The sequence below is a fragment of the Nannobrachium achirus genome (assembly GCF_963921795.1).
Source record: "Nannobrachium achirus genome assembly, chromosome: 11".
NCBI classification, from domain to species: domain Eukaryota; kingdom Metazoa; phylum Chordata; class Actinopteri; order Myctophiformes; family Myctophidae; genus Nannobrachium; species Nannobrachium achirus.
The window spans coordinates 46,706,761-46,731,760 of record NC_137820.1 but is presented as its reverse complement, the minus strand read 5'-3'; the positions used below and the strand labels follow the sequence as shown (position 1 = coordinate 46,731,760).

At 42.0% G+C, this 25,000-nt stretch overlaps 1 protein-coding gene across 4 annotated transcripts in view; it reads right to left on the bottom strand.

Moving 5' to 3' along the window:
• Window positions 1–25,000, bottom strand: part of LOC308294721 (uncharacterized protein) — a 97,216-nt gene that overhangs the window by 15,730 nt on the left and 56,486 nt on the right. For 3 of the 4 annotated variants that reach the window (XM_080737518.1, XM_080737519.1, XM_080737521.1), the window contains exons 13-29: window positions 22,941–23,106; window positions 14,297–14,364; window positions 13,241–13,298; window positions 12,261–12,456; window positions 11,950–12,062; window positions 11,255–11,401; window positions 10,851–10,960; window positions 10,471–10,614; window positions 9,669–9,794; window positions 9,070–9,187; window positions 8,062–8,182; window positions 6,729–6,859; window positions 5,154–5,230; window positions 4,729–4,795; window positions 3,529–3,640; window positions 2,520–2,602; window positions 1,972–2,163 (exon numbers count right to left, since the gene is read on the bottom strand). In XM_080737518.1, the coding sequence (XP_080593644.1) occupies window positions 1,972–2,163; window positions 2,520–2,602; window positions 3,529–3,640; window positions 4,729–4,795; window positions 5,154–5,230; window positions 6,729–6,859; window positions 8,062–8,182; window positions 9,070–9,187; window positions 9,669–9,794; window positions 10,471–10,614; window positions 10,851–10,960; window positions 11,255–11,401; window positions 11,950–12,062; window positions 12,261–12,456; window positions 13,241–13,298; window positions 14,297–14,364; window positions 22,941–23,106 (2,029 nt within the window). The remainder of the gene's footprint in view (window positions 1–1,971; window positions 2,164–2,519; window positions 2,603–3,528; window positions 3,641–4,728; window positions 4,796–5,153; window positions 5,231–6,728; window positions 6,860–8,061; window positions 8,183–9,069; window positions 9,188–9,668; window positions 9,795–10,470; window positions 10,615–10,850; window positions 10,961–11,254; window positions 11,402–11,949; window positions 12,063–12,260; window positions 12,457–13,240; window positions 13,299–14,296; window positions 14,365–22,940; window positions 23,107–25,000) is intronic. The other variant, XM_080737520.1, reaches the window with a different exon arrangement.

The window sequence follows — 25,000 nt, the reverse complement described above, 5'->3', positions numbered from 1 at the left end:
TTATAAAATAAAAACACTTGGATAGTGAAAATGGTTATGCTCTTGGGGTTTTATGGCTATTGAACTAATGAGATGTATTAGCAAGAGTGTGATTAAATAACGCTTGGATCCATTTATTAGAACAGCAGAAACACAGGTTATGTTTATTTTCCATTTGGTGAAAAGCAACAGTTTTGGACATACAGTACAGTAAAAGGGTTTCCGCCAGCCAGTGACACACAAAGTGCTTCTAGGCAGTTCTAGCATGTTTAGTGCACTGGTTCCCAAGCACTTTTTGTTTCCTAAATTTAATTATTATCATTATTATTTCAAAACATTAAAAAAAAACTAATTTGATGATATTTTTTCCTGTAATTTCATGAAGAAATCAAAGAAAAATTAGAAATTAGAAAACAAATGTTTAAGAAGTAGTGAAAATAGCCCATTTACAAGCTCACGCCGCGTTGTGAGCTTGTACAGTAGATCTGCTGTGGGCAAAAGTAAAATTTCTATTTTGGGTCAGGAGCTAAGAACTTTGGGAACCACTGGCTCTAGTGTGTACCATGACCAATGCATGACCAATGTACACACTATGTGCTATGATGACCAACGTATATCGTCACTGTCAGGCAGAAACCTCTCATTTCCATATTTCGATTATTTTTTTGTACGTTTTTTTCTTAAATTAACGTCCTACTTGATCATACTACAGCGTCACACACAATCATCAAAAGTAGCAGATCTACAAGCTCCAAGCGCGGCGCGAGGCGACGCGTTTCGAGCTTGTTGATCTGATACTTTTGATTTATTTATGTTTAATTCCGAAAAGTAACCGATAATAGTCTGTCTGTTCTTGCTACGGCATGCTATTCTTTATTATTCTTTGTCATGGTCTATTATTGCTTCTTCTTTATACATTCTTTGTAATTGTTTTACTATGACAGCAGAGTTGAGTAACCAATACAGAAACATTTTACTCTTAAAGTATATACTATAAAATCTTGCATAATATGTAACCACTGCATGACTGAGAATTCTGTATCTATTTTGGTATATCGGCAGCGGTTCTGATGAGCGCAGCACTTTACTGAGGAGTCGAGATGTTTTCAACCTCTACACTCCCGAAACAAGAGACCAGAAAAACATGTCTGAAAAAAGCCAGAGTGAAGCAGTGTGCAGTAGTGTTTTGTCTACGTGTGGTTTTTGCGTGTGACCACATGCACTCCCGTCTGGACCAGCAACCGTGCCATGCACTGTGAAAAGCCTACAGACGCATACAGTAGCTCTCAATGGGGGGCCTTCTAGGGGCCCCCAGGGGTCCATTATAGGGGGTTAAAGGGGGTGCCCAGTTAGGAACCAAATTGACCCTTACAGGTCTGTAACTCAAGAGTGTGTCAACACTGTCTTACTCCCCTAAATGCATATTGTGACTACTTGGGACGTACATCCCTACCGATAGGGACAGAATCCTAACTCATATCCCCTATAGTCAACGTTTTCCCCACCTTCCAGTCAACATTTGACTTCTTGGGATGTCTGTCCCAAGAAGTCACAAGTTTTACTTCTTTGGGTCAGAGTGTGTAAGACAACTGAGGTTCCTTGAAATAAAAAATGTTTGACATGGTTACTTTGTTTTGTTTGATTTCTTCCTTCCACACTTCCCCTCTTGTTTCCTTTCTTCTGTTCTGAATGTCCTCTTTTCTCTTCCTCACTCCGTGTCTCTCTCCCTCTTTCTTTCTTTTCCTTCCTTCTTTCCTTCCTTCCTTCCTTCCTTCCTTCCTTCCTTCCTTCCTTCCTTCCTCTTCCTTCCTTCCTTCCTTCCTTCCTTCCTTCCTTCCTTCAATTCTTCAAGAATCCTATGTCATAACATGACTACAAGTCTGACTTTTGTAACAAACCAAACCATGTGAAAATGTGTTGAGAATTCAGCAAACGTCAATAGACATAATGGGGAACACGGTTTATACAGTGTACATCCAAGCTTTCACCCACCTTCCCTCAGAGCGTCTCTCATGATTGGCTCTCCCTTGGTGACCTCATCAGGTGTCGCCCGGAAAAACATGCGCTCTCTGATTGGTAGTTTGGTGTCTTCAGGGGAGGAGCTACAGTCACACAGGTCCCGGAAGATGAGGACCTTCTCCTCTAATAAGGAGACAATTTGATCGTCTTTTCTTCTCAGCAGCGCTGTGATGAGCACACACACACACACACACACACACACACACACACACACACACACACACGAACATGTGTGAAAGCACGCAAAAATGATTAAAAAACATGCCTACAAGATAGTGTGAGCTTAACTTTTGTACGATTGCTCACTCACTCTGCAACATTTTATGTTGACAGACAGACAGAGCTCCGAAGGAACAATAGCTCTTGGCGGAGACGAATAAGCATTAAAGTCCCCGACAAAATCATAAACGGCTGTCTCCCATTAATTCATTAATGGCTTGTGGTTGAACTGCGCTGCTGTACAGTAGCCTATGACAGCTCTCTATCTCTGGTGTGGTTTGTGCAGTTTGAACAACACTCACCTCTGATCTCCTTGGCTCTGTTCTCCTGTAGCCTGCGGTCCTCTTCTGTCTCACTGGGGACGCCCTCGTCCTCCTCTTTCTCCCTGGGACACACAGGACAGTAAGGAAGAACTTTACTTGTGCGTACGTACGTTAATAATTTAGGACGGTGATGGTGACTGAATGCCGTTTTTAGTGTCCATATTCTGGGGGGATCATTAGACAAAAACTGCTGATAAACGGTATCCAGGGATAAAAGGAAGAAACCTAGTATAGACCCTTGGGAGACACCGTCAATCAAGTACAGTATATAGAGTTTAAGTGGTTAAAATAGCAATGTGTATGTCAACACACTATAGCTTTCTTGCTTACTGTGCACTACAGTCCTGTCACTGGTGACAGTATTAACAGAAACATTTGTTGAATATTAGCTAGCATCATTATCCTGGAGTTAATTAACACATTCATTAACTAATACATGCCAGCTAAATTAGTTTGATGTGAGTTTGTTGTGGCTGTAAAAGGCTCATTCACACTAGAATTAAACAGAAGTTCTATGTTTGGGTTAGGGAAATAACAAAGCAACTTAATGAAGTTCTGAAAAGCTGGTGATTCTCTGTTTACACGCCAAACTTTGCAAGTGCATAAAGAAGAAAGTCACCAAAGTTTAAAAGGTTGAGTTCATTGTGGGCAACCCTTTCAAGTCCATTCAATGTATTAATTGTGCAACTTTAGTTACTGCAAGTCAATGCTGACAAATATATCGTCGTTGTCGGATGAAAACCTTGTATGTCCAAAACCGTTCGTTTTGCATTTATCATTTTAAAGATGATTAAACTAGTGAAAACAGCCGATCTACAAGCAACGCGAGGCGTTGTGTGCTTGTAGATCGTCTGTTTTCACTACTTTTGTGCGACGACCTTGTATGATGAAGCAGGGCTTTACTTTGCCAAAGAACGTACACATTTGAAACTTGGAGATACGAGGTTTCCACCCGACAACGACGATATGAGCCTCAAGTGAATCTTACATGCAGTGCATAGCGTCCTGTATAATAGTCATCCATGTGTTGCGTTCATCCTTGCTGCTTGCTAACACCTCCACCATCTCTGGCGTGGTCCCCGCCGTGATGAGGAACAGACCTGCCAGGGAGACATTAGGACTCTTCATTAGCATCACATAGTGACAAGAGCAGCTCTACAAGCTCTATGAGACTGTAGATCTGCTATGTTCACTACTTAGTATGATGAAGTAGGGCATTCATTTATGAAAAAAACATAAAAAGTGTAAAAATGGAGATAAAACTTTAAAGGTTTCTGCCTGGCTGCATGTTGTCAAGCTCTTTGAAATGACCAAAACCTCACGTGTTATACTTCTACAGTACGTATGTCATCACAAACAAGCTTCTGAACGGTTACATGTGTTAAAATAACTAGTCCTTACCCGTTCAAAGATATGAGCTCCGAAATGATGTGCAGTGTGTGGGTTATGGGGTGTGCACTGTGCACACAGTATATGAGGGATGGAAAGTAACTTTCTGGTGCTTGCATGATAATATGTAGGAGCATCAATGTAAGAAATACCCGTTCGTTTAAAGGCTACAGAGATACTGTGTACCGATCTACATGACAACATCTGAAAGAGGGCCAGCCAACACCCCCCCCCCCCCCCCCCCCCGCCCACCCACCCACCCACACACACACGCGCACACACACACACACACACACACACACACACACACACACACACACACACACACACACACGCACACACACACACACGCACACACACGCACACACACACAGAGCTGGTTAAACATGTTGCCCCATGCTAGATGCAGAATAGATATGCCTCATGCTAGATGCAGAATAGATAGTAGTTACACCATAAAAATGCTAATATACAGCATATAATTTGTGAAAGTGACAAACAGGCTTCACAGTTATGTCAGGTGTGTTCATATGCTAATGGTGATGCGATTTCAGATCAATTGCTCCAGCCACTGAGGAGAAACGCTGTGACAGACACTCAGACAGACAGACACTCAGACAGACAGACAGACACTCACTCAGACAGACATTCCGAAAATTATATGTTTGATAATTGAGCATTTTAAATAGTTGAGTGGCAAGTGAAAGTGAAATCAGATCGATAGATCGATATTTAGATGGATATATACAGTAGATAGATCAATAGATATATCGATAGATAGATATAATAATGAACAGACCTCGTTCCTCATTAGCCACCTCCCTGACAATCAGCTTCTGTAACGAGATGACTGTGGACCGCTGGTCCTGAAAACACAGAGAGAGAGAGAGAGACCGACAGAGAGAGAGAGAGAGGCAGAGAGAAAGGCAGAGAGAGAGAGAGAGAGACAGAGAGAGAGAGACCGACAGAGAGACACACACACACACAGACAGACAGACAGACAGTAAGAGAGAGAGAGAGAGAGAGAAGATGGAGTGAGAACCAAAGCATAATTATATGTACTGTAGCGTACAGAGCATCAGAGCACCTTCAACCACCTCAAAGTGTTTACTATTATGTACTCAAAGAGGTAGCCTATATGGGGTAAAACTATAAATGGATTGTCGTACAGTACAAGTAGTGAGCTTGTAGATCGGCACGGAGTGTAAAGTGTGCTTAACTTACCAGGGACGCAAAGATGTACTTCTGGTCTTTCTCCTGGAGAAACACCAACACATCAGATAGCAGCATGGCGTGGACATCTGGAGGACAGGGTGACACACAACTGTCAAGTCACATGGCTGCCTAGTACTGGACAGTTACACCTTTACATATGGCTGCCTAGTACTGGACGCTTACACCTTTACACATGGCTGCCTAGTACTGGACGCTTACACCTTTACACATGGCTGCCTAGTACTGGACGCTTACACCTTTACACATGGCTGCCTAGTACTGGACGCTTACACCTTTACACATGGCTGCCTAGTACTGGACGCTTACACCTTTACACATGGCTGCCTAGTACTGGACGCTTACACCTTTACACATGGCTGCCTAGTACTGGACGCTTACACTTTTAGGAGGCCGCGGTTTCATTTATTTTTACCTATTCGTCTCCCTCAAGTTTTATGCCAATTAATTCCTCCCCACAACTCATTTCTGTGTGTAGACACTAGGAATGGGACGATATGAAAATGTCATATCACGATTATTGTGACGAAAGAAAACGCGATTTACGATATTATCGCGATAATCAAAATCCATTATCCCGGGGCGGAACATTTGCCAAAAAATAGCCGATCTGTAGATCGGTTATTTTTGGCAAAGACATTTGATAGAGAGTGAAAAAAAGACTGTATCAAGTACTGTACGTATATTATAAGTACCTTTTACCAATTATAGAGGGTTTAAGTGGTACCAGATATGCAGCTCAGCAAATAAAAGTTGAATTGATTCCAGTGCATGACGGAGGATCACAATAAATTAAATCTCCACGATACAACCTACCCTAGTAGACGCTCTACAAAGCGGAATGCAACACGGAGGTGGTGGCTTAGAACCCACAATGTTACATCTCTATATCAGTTCAATGTGTCATGTTACATGAACACAAGCACACACGACAGCACAGGACCAGCATAAAGGTCCTTACACACACAGCCAGCGTGACGAATAAACAACATTTCACGTCAAACTATTCATTTGGTTGATGGCTCATTCATACAGGTTGATGCTTTTATCCGCAGTGAAAACATCCACCTGCTGTGCATGTACTCATGACGCAACAGCAGCCTTTTCAGGCCGCAATTTAAAAGGTCCTTAAAAATATGATTATTTTAACTGGGGACCCCCCCCATCCTGATGAGCACTAAGAGTTGAGGCATTACATTTTGTATAACATGGTTCTATTGCGAAAATAGCCGATTTACATGCTCACAACGCCTCGCAATGCAATCTCTGCCTCTAATATTTGACGATTTGTCATTTCAGAGGTATTAAAAAGTCCTTAAATTGTCACTTTATAAATGTGCTATACACTTAAACTTTATGTTGGTTTGTTTACTGTTGAGTGAGAAAACAATGTTTCACATTAAGTTAATCATCTGGGGACCCCCCAAAATAATTTGGGGACTCCTCTGGGGGTCCCGACCCACAGGTTGAGAACCACTGGTTTAAATGAATGTGAAATGAATTGCACAAAAGTAAACGCTGCCCAGTGTGTAAAGTGATGAATGTCATTAGAATGGTGTGTGAGACCTTTGAGGCGTCCGGTAGAGTTCTTCAGTTGCAGCGCTCCGTCGTGCATCAGCCTCCTCCCTCTGACCAGGTCCTCCTTGGCGAACATCTGACCGCTCTTCATGCACATGATGGACTTACTGTCTGTACGACTGAGAGGTTTACACCACCGTTAGACACCAAGTATTTTATGCATTCGTTTTTTTTATATGTATTTGGGCATGTCAACATGTTGCCAAAAATCTACTGTACAAGCTTACAATATGCTGCATTGTGAGGTTGTAGATTGCGTTTTTGTATTTTTCTTCTGTATTTTTGCACAACACCCTAGTACACCCAGTACAAAATATGGCTTAAAGAATAATTCCGGACGAGTGCCTTTCTTACCATAATCTGATATTATTCCATCCATTAACCAGTCGTAGAGGCATAAAAAAAAGTCAATTTCTAGCAAATGTTAGCGCTGACCGGAGAATAACATAATAAAACGGCTAGTCCGGTTTATCAGACTGATTTAGCCTATTATAAAAGATTTACCATGTTGATTTGTGGATAAATGAGGAATAAAAATATGGCCTGTCTATATATCGTTGTTGTCAAGTGGAAACCTTGTATGTCCAATTTAAAATAGTGAAAATAGCTGATCTACAAGCACACAACGCTTGTGCGACAGTCTTGTATGATGAAGCAAGTTTCGAAAAAACGTACACATTTGAAACTTGGGGATACAAGGTTTCTGCCCGACAGTGACGATATATAAGCTTCAAATTGGCAGCCACGGTCCGGACGGCTAGGGTAGCGGTCCGGGCACCTCGGCTGCTGTTGCACGTCACTCCCCTTCTCTCTCTCTCCGCTTTTCCTGTCAGTCTACTTACTATAATCTATCAATAAAAGCCAAAGCCAATCATGTCTTCTCTGAGCCATGTTAAAACACTTTCCATGCCAGGGCCAAAATGGCCCCAAGGTAGCTGTGCCAGGATTTTGTATGTTTTTCTTTACTATGCAATGAAAAAAAATGATTTAGATTTTCTTTCCCCACAGAAACAGACACAGTTGTTGTGATTCAGTGGCAAAAATATTTTTGTCAATCAGATGGTTCCAGAGATAGAGCTGAGTGTGTCCATCCACTAGAATGGACACACATTTTCTCAATCAGCTAAACGAGGGAGCCAACACACAAACAGAGCATCTCTCTGCTCTCAGGTCATTATGACATCTTAAAAAAAAAAAGAAAAAAAAAGATTTTTTTTTTTTTTTTTATTATTCTCGTCAAAAGCCGTCATTGGCAATAACGGCGATTCAATGATTCTCGTCAATCTACCTCTGTGGCATGGAAAGAGTTAAGGTGTTGTACCTGTAGACCTCCCGCAGCCGTCGTTTCTTCTCTTGCTCGTTGACCTTGCTGTCCACAGCAGCTATGATCTCCTTCACAAAGCGCAGGGCGTCTGAAATACTGCTGTAGTCTTCATCTGTATCTGGATGGAGGACAAGACACCATCTGTTCACACACACTTCTACTCTGTCACGTTTACTTCTACTCTGTCACGTTCACTTCTACTCTGTCACGTTCACTTCTACTCTGTCACGTTCACTTCTACTCTGTCACGTTCACTTCTACTCTGTCACGTTCACTTCTACTCTGTCACGTTCACTTCTACTCTGTCACGTTCACTTCTACTCTGTCACGTTCACTTCTACTCTGTCAAGTTCACTTCTACTCTGTCAAGTTCACTTCTACTCTGTCACGTTTACTTCTACTCTGTCACGTTTACTTCTACTCTGTCACGTTCACTTCTACTCTATCACGTTCACTTCTCTGTCACGTTTACTTCTACTCTGTCACGTTTACTTCTACTCTGTCACGTTTACTTCTACTCTGTCACGTTCACTTCTACTCTGTCAAGTTCACTTCTACTCTGTCACGTTCACTTCTACTCTGTCACGTTCACTTCTACTCTGTCACGTTCACTTCTACTCTGTCACGTTCACTTCTACTCTGTCACGTTCACTTCTACTCTGTCACGTTCACTTCTACCCTGTCAAGTTCACTTCTACTCTGTCAAGTTCACTTCTACTCTGTCACGTTCACTTCTACTCTGTCAAGTTCACTTCTACTCTGTCACGTTCACTTCTACTCTGTCACGTTCACTTCTACTCTGTCACGTTCACTTCTACTCTGTCACGTTCACTTCTAATGTCACATTCATCTGGGTGTCAGTTCATCCAACCAATCGGTTGGTTTAACCACTTAAAATACGTTGTTAATCAATACTTTTTTTTTTTTTATAAAATAATTGCTTAATAATCGATCCCTATTTTTTGGGCATGTCATTATGGGTGAAAAGTTCCAAAACACAGGTACCTTTAGTGTGCTGGAGGATCCTCTGGATGAGAACAGGGTACTTGGTGATCCTCTGTGTGACCAGCAGAATGCACTCTGGTATACTGAGCCTCCGCACGATGCTGCTGCTCATGATCCTCTGCAAGAACACACACACAACCACATCAACCCTACCTAGCCTCACAGTTCTCAGCATAGCATTATTGGCAGACATTGTTGGCATTATCCTAACCTGAAAATATATTTTTGGTAGTGATGATGTCATGATGATTCAGTCTATGGGGCTTTTAAGCCGTGACATCATTTTGTAGGCAGAGGAGAACTCTGCCCCCAGAGCATTTTCTGTCCCTCGCTATTTCAACAGATCCGAGACAAAAATAACGACTAAAGTATAATTCTAACACTTTCCTTTCAACAACAAAGAGAAGAAAAATGTGTAAATAGTAAAAATAGTAAAAAGATTCACGGAAACTGGGGGCAGAAATTCTCCTCTGCCTACAAAATGATGTCATACTTAACAGCCCCATTGAGTTGAAGTGTTTAATGCTTTCTGCAGGACAAACTGCCCGGTAACCACAAGCCCTGGAGGAGATGTGTTGATGAGTGATGAGTGTCCCTACCTTGATGAAAGCCTGAAAGCGCTTGTCCTTGGCGAGGAGCTCCTTGTAGAGATGGACAGCTTCGTTGTGACGGCTGCAGAACTTCCCATAGACCTTCTTCATGCGCTCTGCGTTGCAGCCTGAGAACTGAAGAGCAATTCTCTCATAAAACCATTTGTTTAACTTAAAAGTTTAAGTTAAGTCTTAAACCATCCTTTTCTGCATCAGAGGTCCACTTGGGAATCTCGCAAGTGTTCGTGGTCCACCCATCTGACCACTTAACATGGCAGCCCTGCATGGATCAGTGGAACTAAGAGAGCTTTACTAAATATGTGAGCCAGGCCCAAACCAGCCCGACATGCAGAACTTCAGCCGACCCAAAGCCCAATACATAATTCACAATCGAAGCTTGACCCAGCTCGAAGCCAAACATTTTAATAAACAAGCTTAATCTCTGCATGCATTGCAGCCCTTTCTTTCTCATTACATATTGGTGATTCGTTAAGAATGGAGTCATTCTACCCTTTTCCAACTGTCTTTATTAAAAAAACAGCTTGTAGCAAATAGGGCTAACCGTCCAAATTAAGGAACAAATCAACATCAGGGCCTCGCTCTGAGAACACAGCCAGACGACCTCCGCTAAATCAGGCAGCAGGCGTACAAGCTATGAAAGCTACAAAGTTCACAGTCACACAACTTCTATAATATTAGGTAAAAAGGTCACTGTGGACAGTTTCAACAGTGTCCCCCACTCGGCGGTGCATGCATTGGAGACACACACAGTATCACACACTTGGCAATGATTTTAATGGCTGTCTCTCACCTGGTTGACCAGGACGTCCCCGATGCCTCGGATGAGGAAGCTGCTGTCGCCCCGCCCCTCGGCCTGCGACGCTCGCTTGCGCTCCAGCAGCAGAGTGAGGAAGTGTGTGTGTACGTCTGACAGCTCTTCTAACATGGGGAACACCTACAGCAACACAAGGGCACGGAAAAGTTACGTGGGAGTTTTGTGTCCATGGGTGTGTTTTAGTTTTTACCGTAATTCAAAAAAATAACAGGAGTGAGGAGGAGAGGAAGAGAGAGGAGGAGAGAGGGAAGAAAATAGAAGATTGTCTATTTGTGGCTTTTCTAGGAAGAAATGTTAAGAATTGCATTACAAAATCACCATCGTGAAATAACTGTGTGCGAGCGTCTAGGAGTTACCTTGTCCAGAGTGTGAGAGTCCAGCTGTAGCTCTTTCTGAATGCCTTTGTAGTAAACGTCAGCCATTATCCTCAACGTCCTCACATGATGGAACTCTGTCTGATACAGTTCTGTACATGAACACATACCAGTTACAATATGAACTCTATCTGATACAACTCCGCACATGACAACATACCAGTCTAAAATAGCAACGTAGGGTATTCATTTATGATAACACATAAAAAGTTGATTATGGAGTTAAAAGGTTTCTGCCCGATAGCAATGATATATATATATAGGCTATACTATATAGGATTCTTTCTCAAGCAATTCTCAAGGCCATTGCCCCTAGAAGCTGAGAGGAGAATGGTTGGGTCTTTTTCCTTTTTTTTTCAGCGAAGATGAATAAATATGAGCGTTACCATAAATAACATCTTGTCTCTTGACTTCATCCTTCTTGTGAAGTTTCAGGAACTTCTTGTCCACCGTGGCGCTCCAAGAGTCCGCCTCCAGATCTTTAAGTTCACACTCAAACTCTCCCATGAGCTGATTGTCCATCATCTCTGTACCTGTAGACGCACACACACAAACACACACACACACACACACACACACACACAGATGAAGTACAGGAGTCTCTCTCAAGATCTGTTCGCGTGTGTGTGCGTGTGCGTGTGCGTGTGTGTGTGTGTGTGTGTAGGGCTGTCACAATTATTACATAATCGTCTAATCGCAATTATTTTTCATAGTCGTTTCCATGTTGAAAAAAAGTTAAAAATAATGGAAATAGCAGATCTACAAGCTCACATCGTGCTACTGCTATCAATGTTCTTTTTAAAATAAAGTTGTCAAATATGTCAGTAATTTCTTTGCATATTTAGGTTATGTCATATCTACCATTTGCTACTTCAAAGCCTACAAGCCAAACAGAAATGTAATTGTCAACGACAAAAACACAATTAAATTGTTAATCGCAATTATTTGAGTGACAATTAATCGTCGTATAAAAAAAATCATAATCGTGACAGCCCTAGCGGGTGTGTGTGTGTGTGTGTGTGTGTGTGTGTGTGTGTGTGTGTGTGTGTGTGTGTGCGTGCGTGTGGGTAAGGTATCTTACCTTCATCGGTGAGTGACTCAGTAGAGGCATTAACCTTGCTTCCCTTATGAAGAGAGTCAGTGGATTGAGAGAGGGACCTCAGAGTCAGACCTTTCAGAGGGACCTCGTCTAGCCTGGAGGAGAGAGAAGGAGAGAACAGGGGATGAGAAGGAGACAGGAGGAGAGTGGAGAGCAGAGGGAAACGAAGGAGAACAACGTTGTTAGTGGACCGGGAGAGAAAACGTCAAGACGTTCCAGGAGATGATCATCTGACTTAAAGTGAACATTCAGTGTACATTTACTATTTCAGGTCTCCAGTGTGTGTGTCTCACCCTGCTATGTTGCTGGTGGAGATGCTCTTGGACAGGTTGCTGTGCGTGTTGAAGGACAGGATGCCGGGCTGGTTCCTCCGTGGGAACACCACCGAGGAGGAGGAGGAGAGCTGGTCCTCTGTGCCGGGCAGCGCCGAGGACCAGCGCTCCCGACACGACGAGGTGGTGGAGGACGCTGACGACGCTGACGATGTAGCTGGTCATGTGAACACAGACAGCTTATGTTAAAGAATAAGTCAAACTGATCTGTAGAACATCGTGTTGCTGTCGGGCAGAAACCTCTTATTCTCCATACTTTAACTTTTTGTTTTTTAAATAAATTAAGCCCTTATTGGATCATACCACTGCGTCACACAAAAGCATCAAATGTAGCCGATCCACAAGCTTGAGACGTGGCGCAAAACAAATAGGTTTCGATCTTGTAGATCTGCTGATTTTTTGGGGGTTTTGGACAAATTAGGTTTCTACCCGATAGGGACGACATACAGTACAACATGCAGTCTTGTATAATAGTTTCTTAAACTTATTATTAAAGGTATAGAGCAGGGGTCTTCAACGTTTTTCAGCCAAGGACCCCTAAACTGACCACTATACTGTATATAATTGTTTTGCTGATTAAACTTTTACATTGATTTCATAGATTCAGTTTCATAGACTTGTTTGACAGCACTATCATGTTGTATTGGTGTTAATGTGTATTTTCAATCATTTAACTACTTAAACTGTCAATACTTGACCTTTCACTCTTTACTTAGTCTGCTCTTTTATTTCCCCTATACCAAACATCTTTGCCGAAAATCTACAAGTTCACAACGTCTCGCAGCTGCTATTTTGGGCTAAAGTTCTCCTCCGAATAGGGATGCTAAGATTAATGTAAGAAAAATAAAGAAAACATGTTCCAATCACACAAAGATTTGGTGGCCCCCCTGAAGTAACTCTGAGGACCCCCTGGTATATAGAGTGTATGCTTGTGGGCTTACATTTGCTCCTCATGTTGACAGCTGACCCAGGAGCAGCTTCTGGCACCGATGACTGCTGCTATAGACACAAATGAATGAAGAGAGAAACAGCATTACAGACGGTATTCCTTTATTATGTGTTGCTGTGGCTGGTAACCTTGTATCTGAACATCAGAACACAACCTTTTATGTTTTGTTTTCCGTAAATGAGTGCCCAACTTCTTCGTGCTAGTGTCACTCAAATATAGCAAAAGTCTTTTTTGAAAGACCTTGAAAGTGAAAGTAGTTAAATAACTACATTTTATAAATGTTGAACCAGTGAAAAGTAATAACAAGAGCTGGTGACTAAATAACAACTGTTTGGAACACAGGTTTTGGAGGACATACAAGACAAGTTTTCCGCCTGACAGTGCCAATACATGTTCTATCTTCATGATGACTGTCAGACAAAATCTAACTGTCAGACAGAAACCTCTTATCTCCATATTTTAAACTTTTTGTGTTTTTTGTTTTGTTTTGTTTTTTCGTAAATGAACTTCCTACTTGGTCATACACAAAAGTATAAAAAGTAGCAGATCTACAAGCTCGGAAGCTTTCGATCTGCTACTTTTGCCATTTGTGAATCCTGAAAACTAACTGTTTTACGCATAATGAGGTTTCTATCCGACAGAGACAACAGTCTCCTTATTAACAGCTTATACCTATAATATATAGTATATACCTGGTTGACTGGGGTCAGTGGGGTGCCCCAGGGGTCTACACTTGGTCCCCTCCTTTTTTCCCTCTACACTGAACAAATGTGCTCTTGCTCGCCCCATTAGTATCTAGACACACGCACTGAATAATGATTGACAGTGATAATGATCCTTTCAAGAGCCAAGAGATGATCCATTTAATCAAAACAATGCAATGTGAATGATGTCACAAGAGAATGACAGGAACTGTATGGTTTATGGCTTGCATGTGTGTGTGCGTGTGTGTGTGTGTGTGTGTGTGTGTGCGTGTGTGCGTGCGTGCGTGCGTGCGTGCGTGCGTGCGTGCGTGTGTGCGTGTGTGCGTGTGTCACACCACACCTACCTTCATTCTGCTCTTTGCACACGCAGACAGGCTTTCTCTGCAGCTCTTATGCACGTGAGCACCACAGTCTGCAAACAAACAAAACACAGGTCGACATGTTGAAACGCATATTTTCATTTTAAGCATGGTTCTTTTGATACACAGTATGTCACACATGTACTGTATATATGAGACCGTGTTCATGCTACTGTACATTGAGAAGGGAGAGAAGAAAGAATATTAACGACAAAGCACTGTGAAGAGCTGGAAAAGTTGATAAAAAAAGGTCGGGCTGTTAATCAGACGTTAATCAGAGATGTTGATCAGTATGTGGTCCGTTCGCTGTTTTCAAATCTAGTGTGCCAAGAAAGAATTGGCTGATGGCTATTATTGACATTAAAACATTCACCAAATGGAACCAAACTTGTCTCTCCGTCAGTTTTATGCCAGCGTGAAAAACGGCAAAGGTGAACCTAACTGTAGTATACTTTTAAGTTCTTATTTATTCATATTTATTGAAGAACCACTGTACAACAACTCTCTGATGCTGGTCTGTCATCATCATCCGTTTTTTACGTCTGGAGACTCCTGCCCAGGACAGGCTTCAGATGCCCCTCCTGCAGGAGAGCTTGGCTCAGATCTGAACCCATTCATTGCGACTGCATGCCCTTGCTGATGTCGATCGCAGGCAAGTTTTGCACCTGCGACCTTCCTCATTAACACATCGGACGCCCACGTGGTTTTGTCGTCTTAATTTGCTGGTGCCCATGGCAACACGTCATTTTACCTACCGGCGAGAGTACTGGCGAGAAAAGTAATCTGAGTAAATGTAATCCGAGTATGTCCTGTTTATTTCGCGAAAATCTTTTCTTTCAGTCAGGACCGTTTTTTATCATTTCTAAGCCACGGTGTTTGTGTTACGGCATGTAGAAGAGGCTGCCGTTTTGAGAAAAAAATGAAAAAAGGAAGAGAATCCGGAGAAAACAGCATTTTTGTGCAGCCGCTAAACAGGAAGTCAACGAGTCACACAGCACGTCCGGGTGACGTAATTGCGCGCTGCATGTTGGGAAATGGAGTTTGTTTCATCACCGCGGTAGCCAAGTGCAGTAGCTACAGTACAGTATAGTTTACTGTACAACGCGTCAAACACGTCGTGGGCCTCCAGCGACATCAAAGAAATTGACTTGTAGACACCACGTGGGCATCCGATGTGTTAAAGGTGTATGCACTAACCGCTACTCTAGGGTGGCCCCAAGACAACTTATGTCAGTGATGATGGGATGTAAATGTGATGTGATCTGCATGCAATCTTACTGGCACAAAAATGAGAGAAGAAGCTGGAGCAATATGCTTGTGCACTGCGCACCACACACATTAAATCTGTACTGGGAAGTCAAACACCCAGCAAAAAGGAGTGCAAACAGAACTGAACAGTACTTCAACAATTGCACAATTAATGCACAGATAAAATGTTAATAAGAACCACACCTTAATCATGCTTTCTTTGGGACGGTGTTTGTGTACATTTCTTGGAAAACAATCATTCTGTAATATTTCTGAAGAACTACTGCTTGGTGAAAGGATATGACCAGTCTGATATCAATAGATTATAGCAATTTTGTTGCTACATGTTTAACTTATGAAACATTGCCAGGTATACAGTACAGCAGTGATACTCAAACTCCGGCCCAACTGAGCAGATTGGACCTTGCGTTCCCGAGATAATGGCCAAAACATATTGAAAACGGCCATTGAAATCGCCGATTTTCGCCGATTTTCTTTACCCTTTTCTTTTCTTTTTTTTACCAGTGGCTCAGTCTGACTAATTAGCATACCCAAAACGTCATTGTAGGAAATCAAATGAATAAGAGGTGTACTGTACCTCTACTTAACAACTGCATCATTAGCCATTTGGTAGCTAAACAGTCTGGGTAATCTATTTTAAGTAGCTAGATTGTTTGATTTTATTTGATTTTCCTTAGCCATAAGTATCTATTTTCTAAATGTATTTTCTGTAAAACACCATTTCTGTTGAATGTGGGCCAAGTCATAAATAACATTGTGAAGCAATTGAAAGAGAAATGTGCTCAGCCATCTTTAATGTTATCCCTCTTGATAGCAGGCAGACAGATATCAACCCAGACAAATAGCAGACAAATGTAGGCTACATTAGTTTGTTTTAGTGTTTGTGTGGAATATGCTAATTGCACAGAAATATTAAAAAGAGAGCAAAATGTAGCAAATTACTTTACTACAAATTGTGTCACTGACAGAATATACATGGATTTCCAAGCCATAAAATAATGCACATTGCACTTGTCTTATTTGGAAATAAAGCAAATAAAAGAGAGAAGTTATCAAATAATGTCATGTGGCCCACTGGTTCAGAAGTTTGAGTATCCCTGCAGTACAGTATGTAGTAATGCTTTTAGATAAGAAACAAGCTACATAAAAAAAGAGTACAAATTAAACATGTAACTGGGACATCTATGAGACATACTGTATGCCAAACATGCCGCTTCAGACTTCTCTGGTTTATTTTGTGCACAGATTAAAATGTGTGTGTGTGTGTGTGTGCGCGTGCGTGCGAGCGTGCGTGCGTGTTTGTGGTTGGTTGCATGCATGCTTGTGTTTTACTTTAATTCTCCTTTTCCGTAAGAACAAGCGAGGTGAAACAAAGGCTCTTTTGAATATGTCAGCTCTGTCAGAATAGCAGCTGGTAATAAGGCTGGCTGCTTTTTAAAAAGCACACTCTTTGAGGATCACTTTGTACAAATACCAGCTGAGTTCTCTGTCGCTGTCCTATATTTCTTGTTATTAATTTCTATGAAATGTCTATGTTTATCGTATGACGGGTGGAAACCTCATTATGTCCAAAACTGTATACTTTTCAGGATAGAAAAACTAAACAAACTAACAAACAGCTAAAGTCAGACTACTGACAAGCTTTGATGCTCTTGATGCAACTTTTGATTCCAAACTTCAAAGCTTCATGCTGCTTTATGTTTTGTCTAGATGAGTGGCATTATGATGCATACCATCTTTATTATTAGAAAAATACAATATTCTTCTTTCCATCTGCACACATCAAGGAGATTTGGAGTAGACGGAAAGAAACAGTCCAAGAGCAGTCGTCGTTAACTCAAGTCCATTTCACTGAGACTATAGAGGGTTTAAGTGGATGTTCGACTCAGCCATACTTGACTTGTCCATGATAGAGAAGCCGTCTTGAACACAGAGTAGACCACTGTGAACTTCTGGTCAGCTGAGGCTCTCATTGCCCACTGTTGTTAAAACCCACAGTTAAAGCCCACTGTTAAAGCCCACTCCATCATCACACACACACAAACCAACCAGTTGTCTGAGTGAGGACAGACTATAACAATACACACTGGGATTCTCAAGATCTGCCTTCTGCCTGTCTGTCTGTCTTTCTGCCTCTCTCTCTCTCTTGAAACACAATGTACAGTATATCTCACTGTGTATCAAACAGGAAGTTTGTCTCTACAGCAACAGTGCTCTTGCAGCTGTGTCGTGGAGAGTTACACGCACGCACGCACGCACGCACGCACACACAGACATGTGCGACACACACACACACACACACACACACACACACACACACACACACACACACACACGTGCGACACACACACGTGCGACACACACACGTGCGACACACACACACACACACACACACACACACACACACACACACACACACACACACACACACACACACACACACACACACACACACACACACACACACACACACACACACACACACACACACACACACACACAGTACAGGGTGATGCAACAGGTTGTAAGACTAAGGGAGTGGATGAATGGGCAGAAAGCCACTCCTCTCCCCTGCTCCTTTCACTATTAAGTTGGACAAACTGAAAACAAACATGAGAATCTGTGTGCTCCACAGTTAAATCCACCTCACAGTTAGCTTAACCACGCCAACAAACATTCTGCCAAAATACTAGCTGACCAACAATCTTTTAGCTTGAAGATTGTTTTGTTTAGTTTTTTCAGGGAAGAGATGTGTGTGTGCGTGCGTGCGTGCGTGTGTAATTAACTTTATAAAAATGTTTTGGACATACTGTACAAGGTTTCCACCCGACAACGAAAGTGATTAACTGTGAGAGTGTACAAATAGATATAACTGATTTTACTGTGTTCTGTTGGAAGGAATACTCTAACTTGGCAAATAAACTCAAGTGCGTTCACTGATGAAATGGCTTTTCTTACTGTACATCAAGGATACACTTCAAAGCAAATCAAATATACAGATATAAACAGTCTATGTTTTACCACATGTAACATGTAAATAACACTGCCCACATTCCACCTGAGTACAGTACGTTATTAATGTAAGTCTAAACATAACTGTTGCCATTTGAACCAATTGGCAGCTCAAGGATCACTAAATCACTGCTAAACATCAGATAATTGTGTTTACTTGCCAGGCAGTAGGAAGGAACTTATTTATGTGTTCTGTTCACAAGTTAGTCCAACTCTTTCTAGCAGTGCAGTAATAATCCCCAAATATCATCAGAAGAGGCTTCTACCAAGTTCCCTGTTATTCAGCCCTCAGGGTGTCTGGCTGTGGAGAGCAGTGTTACAATATCTAGTCTATACCATCACTGTCTGTTACACCATCCAACATTATGTAACATAACAACAACGACACTTTCTGTGTCACTAACCTGATAATATATTAGCTGCATGATATTATTTATTATTTTACTTATATTTTACTAGTATTACTTTTCTTTCTTTTTTCCTCCCTCTTTTTTTAACCCATTTAGGCCTAGAATTATTGAATGCTTTAACCAGTGAAAAATAGCAGATATACAAGCTCACAGCGTGGCACCGAGTGCCGCGCTGCGAGCTTGTAGATCTGCTATTTTTGAAAAAGTCATGAAAATGTGTGCAAATCTGAATATATGTATTTTCAAAGCGAACGTTTGTATCTCAAATTTAGCTTCTGGGTGGTCCCTGGAACTAAGTATTTGTCACTGCTGTCATATTCTACCTAAATCACCTGCCAGTGAGGAGTAGCCTGACTGCAAGCGTCAGACTCTATCACACACTTCGTTAACACCACCACTACCAACAGGGGGTGGTGTTGTGCAGTCTGGTTTATTAACCAGGCTAGGTGAGGAGCCCCCACCAGGAGGACGTACATGTATAGAGCCTTCGTTCTATTCTTCTCGCCAAAGACTACCTGCTGACAGGTGCCGTCCCAGCCTATAGGAGTACGTACAGTGACAAATATCACCCTCCCAACTCGGCTTCCCTCCCCTGAACGAACTGTGTTTGTATCGATGCACCAAGGTGGATTCCAACCCCCAGACTCCATGGTGGGGGGCAGCTACCATACCACTGTGCCACCAGAGCACCAATCTGTTACTTTACAGGATTCAAATTCAACAATAGCCAAAATAGCAGATCTATCGTTCGTTTTTTGAAAATATGGGTTAAATTTATGTGATGTTATAGTATGGTACTGTATGCTGTAGGAGGGGCTTGTGATCATAGGCTTGTGATGATTCTTCTTTGTGTGCTTTATTTTCGGCAAGCTCAAGACAATGTCCCATGTATCCCTGCGGTTGCACGTGACCGTTGGCAGCCAATAGCTTTGGTACCATTAAAACAATGATGGCGGCACCCATACAACGGCCAAAAAAGCTTCATTTGCGCAGCATAGAAACCAATGGCTTTCCACTGTCCATATTTTTTTTACAGTCTATGGGTGAAACGTGGACATAAGAGGCCCGACAGGAACGATATATAAATATCAAATATGAACCAAATATTTATGTCGTGTGCGGTAAGTTACCTCATTGACATTATGACGTTATTATAGGTTTGTGGTTGTCAGAGTCACTTCCTCTCCACTCACACAAGTTTCCCAGGATTACACTGACAAACACATGTGTTAGTCAGTCCACACATCATGGTTTATATGGTGGTGTACGAATGGAATGACAACTCTGACAGGTCACAAAGGGCCCGCCCTAGTGGCCACAATCACTAGTGGAAAGTAACTAAAGTACATGTTGTGGCTGTCGGGCAGAAACCTCTTAGGATCCAAACGCGCCTCCAAACGGCGAAACGGTGCGTTTTGCTTTTAGCTTTTGCTCTTTTACATTTTTTGCAGTTTTGGACACCTAACAGACGATATCAAGTACTTAAGTAAGATTTTGAGGTACTGTACTTTTACTGAGAATGTAACATTTTCAATACTTTATACTTCTACTCCCCTACATCTCAGTGGCAAATGTTGTACTTTTTTTTTTTTTTCTTTTTTACTTCACTAGAGTTATTCTTTAAATCTTTAGTTACAAGCAACTTAACCAATTAAGGCAATTAAGGCAGTACTTTGCCAGATTTAAATTTGATAAATTTTTTTATTTTTATTATTTTTGCCTAAGCTGTAATCCTGGGCGCTGCGCTCCATCTGCCAACCTGGGGAGGGCCCTGAACTGAGCTCGTGCTTCCTTCAGTGCATGAGGAGCGAGCAGGCAGCTTCTTATCACCCCGGTTGGATGTAGCGCGTGGAAGGAACACGTTATTCCAACCAGTTTCTTTCCCCTCCATCAGAGAGAACACGACCAAAGCGTCCCCTAGCGGGAATGCAACCCAGGACCTTCTAGCTGTGAGGCGACATCTCTACCGACTGCGCCACCGTGCCCCATTTTTTGAAAGATTTTGATACATTTTGAAAACGTTTAAAAAAACAACTGCCAACGAGCTGAGGAAATCACAGATTGATGCTTCTGAAGATTGCTAGTTTGACACTTCAAATGCTCTGATCTGAAAGAATAACCAAAAATACTAATAGCCTATCTACGAGCAATGCATTGAGAGCTTGTATAGCTTGTAGCGTGTAGATATTGTCACTGTGCAACATGCTTCCATAGAAGACATGCTGGCTTCTGTGGAATCCAAATGACTGAAACCAGTAGTGGAGACTGAGAACTTTAACCCATGTCCACCACTGCTCAGAAGAAAAAGAAGAAGAAGAAGATGATGATATTTGTGGAGTAATGGACAACAGACAGACAGTGTGATGCTGATGAGTCACTATAATAAATACCATAATAAAGTAGTTGGGAAAAAACTACATGCTAAAAACAAATAAGACAACATCTCACTCTGATCTCATTCTAGCAGGATGTCTCGACACAAACCAAAATTAGTAGCTTCTTACATCAGAGACCAAAGTCAAAGACTTGCAGCGTGAGAACAGCTGGTGCATCCCATATGTTGATATTGTAATTATTACGTTGTAAACAACCCTAGGCAGCTCTCTGACAGGAATAGAAATGGTATAGGACTGGGCCACAGGTCAAATATGTGTCCTCTGCAAGAGAGTCCAGTGTTCACTTTGTCGACTAAAACTATGACGAAAAAATCTTTTGTCATCTAACTTTTTTCACTGACAACGAAATAAAAGCTAAGCTATGATGTAAACAATTATGACTATACTGATAATTTTGTCAACAAATAAAAACTAGATGGAAATGTTAGGGAGGGACTAGTGGAGAAGAGATCCAGTAGAAGACAAGTCGTTTAATGCTTTCCTGTGTGTGGGTGTAGCGCTCCGAAAATAGCCGATCTACAGACTCACAACACACACGCCAGATATTGTAAATTCTGCCCATTCAGGCGGATACTGCCAGTTTGTTGACATCTGCGGGTATCTGCAAAAACGCTCAGTTCCCATTGAAAAGCTTGGGCAGAATCCGTCTGCATGGGCAGAATTAAAGTTCGATGTGACCTCACCCTGAAACTAAAACATTTCAGATGACTAAAACTAAATCAAAATTTGCTGTCGAAATTAACACTGAGACCAGAAGCCTTGAAATGTTTCTCCTCTAACTGTGAACCGGGAGGGGGGGGGGGAGGGGGGGGGGCAGACTTTGTGGGCAACTATAGAAACGTGTGTGCTTGTTGTTGCTGTGTTTTGCTCTTTCTCAAGGCTGCATTTCAACCAGAAGAACCACACACTTATACTGGAAGTGAGATCAGCGAATAATAAAGAAACCGAATCGCGCAGCAGCAGCGATGATGCCTTCATGTTGGAAGGGGGAGGACAGAGTCTGTATTTAGAATAACAAAAAAAATGCCAAGAGGAAAAGGAAGTGAGGCCTATAAGAGGAAGTGGAAGCACACAACGAGAGCCGGCTCACAGTTTGAGAGGACAGGCTTCCTGGGCACAGAGTTGACACTCCATGGTGTCCGAGACGGGAGGGGAATGAGGAGATAGAAGAAGTGGAGGTGTGGAATAGGGCTGCAGCAATCTATTACATGTTTTGATTAATCGAATAATCGAGAAGCAATTTTTTGTCATATTTTTTCATATCAACGAATCAACGCAAAAAATCTGGTTAACAACTTGATAATTTGTTGTAAAAGTGTTGCACAAAAATGCCTAAAATAACTCACAACGTTTCGCATCATTATCACTATCTATTTTGTTATTTTTGAAAGAAAAAAAGTGTGATTAAAAATGTCCCCTCAAAATAGCAGCTAAAATATGATTATTTTGGGGGTCGCGGCCTGAGGAGTTTGAGAACCACTGCAATAGGTGGAGAGGTGATGGAGAGGAGAGGAGGTGAAGTACACTACGTATGTAACTTACTGTTGCAGAAGAAGGCTTCCTTGGCGTTGAGAGGTTTGGCACACTGCTGACAGGAGGTGGATGGAGGTGAAGGAGACACAGGACTGAACACGTGTCCGTTCACCGGCTTCTTCTCTCTCTCCTTGACCTCTCGCTCCTTCTCCCCCCTCTTCTCCTTGTCTTTCTCCTGGAAGCACAAGAAAGGCACGTACTGTCTGTCAGCCACATGAACCCTAGAGTTCCTATGCAACCAACACAGCCGATCTACATTCTACAAGATGCCTTGCAAGCTTGTAGATCCGCTGTTTTGATTTAGAGCAGGGGTCTTCAACAGGGGGTCTCAGAGTCACTGCAGGGGGTCCTCCAAATCTTTGTGTGATAGAAGCTTTTTTTCTCCTTTAACCACTTGAACCCTAGTGTCCATATTCTGAGAACTTTAGCCAAAAATAGCAGATCTACAAGCTCACAACGCCTCGCGTTGCGAGGCGTTGTGAGCTTGTAGATCGGCTATATTCGGCAAATAGGTTTTTGTGTAGAGAGGAAAAGGTACAAGTTCAAGTACAGTACAGAGTGAAAGGTTACGTTTATTAAGTATTGACGGTTCAAGTGGTTAAATATCTGAAAACACAAATTGACATGAATCCAAAATAAACTGATGATTGTGCTGTCAAACGACGAAACTATGTGGAGTCTATGATACGGTTGTGGGGGTCCCTGCTTCATCTCTCTCTCAATTTAGGGGTCCTTGGCCTGAAAACGTAATGGCTTAAGATAACTGATTCATTGTGACCATTGATACAGTATAGTGTAACCTCTGACTCCAGCTGGATAACTCTGATGACCAGGTGCCCATTCATGTGTAAAGCATTCTACTGTTCAGGGAATACGTTTGTTCAGGTGCTTGTTCAATATGTTTTTACATTCAACAAACTCTCTAGACGCAGACTTTATAAATGATATACTTCCCTTATTACTCATTTTAAAGCGATTCCCAGTGTAATAGGGATTTGCGAACGAGACTGTTTGTGAATGTGTTTCAACATCCAGCCCATGACTTACAGTATCCTATAACCTGAGTCAGTCTTAAAATGTCCCATTACTGTAAATGGCAGAACATTCCCAGAGAAAATGGATATATTACGTTCCAAGTATAAACCGCAGTATTTTGTGAATAGATCTGAAGTGACATTATTTTACTGTCCAGAGTTACAGTCTCTGACAAAACATTGAATCAGAAGTTGGCGACCCGATAGCCCAGTGGTTAGGGCACAAAGGTACAGTACATACATGAAGTACCACATGGACCAGACAGTCCCCGGTTTGATTCCTGACCAGCCAGACCATTTGCTGAAAGTCATTCCCCTAATCTCTCTCCATGTTTCCAGTCTCTCTCCCCACTATCACTGTCAAATAAAGGCTTAGACATGCCCCTTTGGTTCCATTTGTTACAGACCTGTAAGGGTTTTGGAACCCCCTCAAAGAACACTGAGGGTCCCTGGACCTGACATTGAGAACCACTTACAGTAAGTTACTTAACCTTTAAGCCAGGTAGGATGATCTACTGTATATTGTAATGCAAATGTAATGACACAATCGTCGTTGTCGGGTGGAAACCTTTTATGTCCAAAACTGTTTGTTTATTGTCATACCTCCAGACAAGGTCCCCCTATGGGATAACCAGCGCCATCTGGCGCTGGTTATCCCATAGGGGGACCTTGTCCTCCGGTATTAAATAAACATGGTTCCGTTCGGAACCTATACGTTTTGTATTTATCATTTTTAAAGTGATTTAAACTAGTGAAAACAGCCGATCTACAAGCAAGGCGTTGTGTGCTTGTAGATTGGCTGTTTTCACTACTTTTGTGCGATGGCCTTGTGTGATGAAGCAGTGCTTTACTTTGCTAAAAAATTTACAAATTTGAAACTTGTAGATACGACAAGTTTTCTGCCCGACAGTGACGATATATGACACTACAGAACTTAGTGAATATATTGCCTCGGTTAAATGATAAAGTTCACATTTAAGTGAAGCGTTTGCCACACGGTAAGTGTGCTATTACTGCCTGGCTGGTATGCTGTGA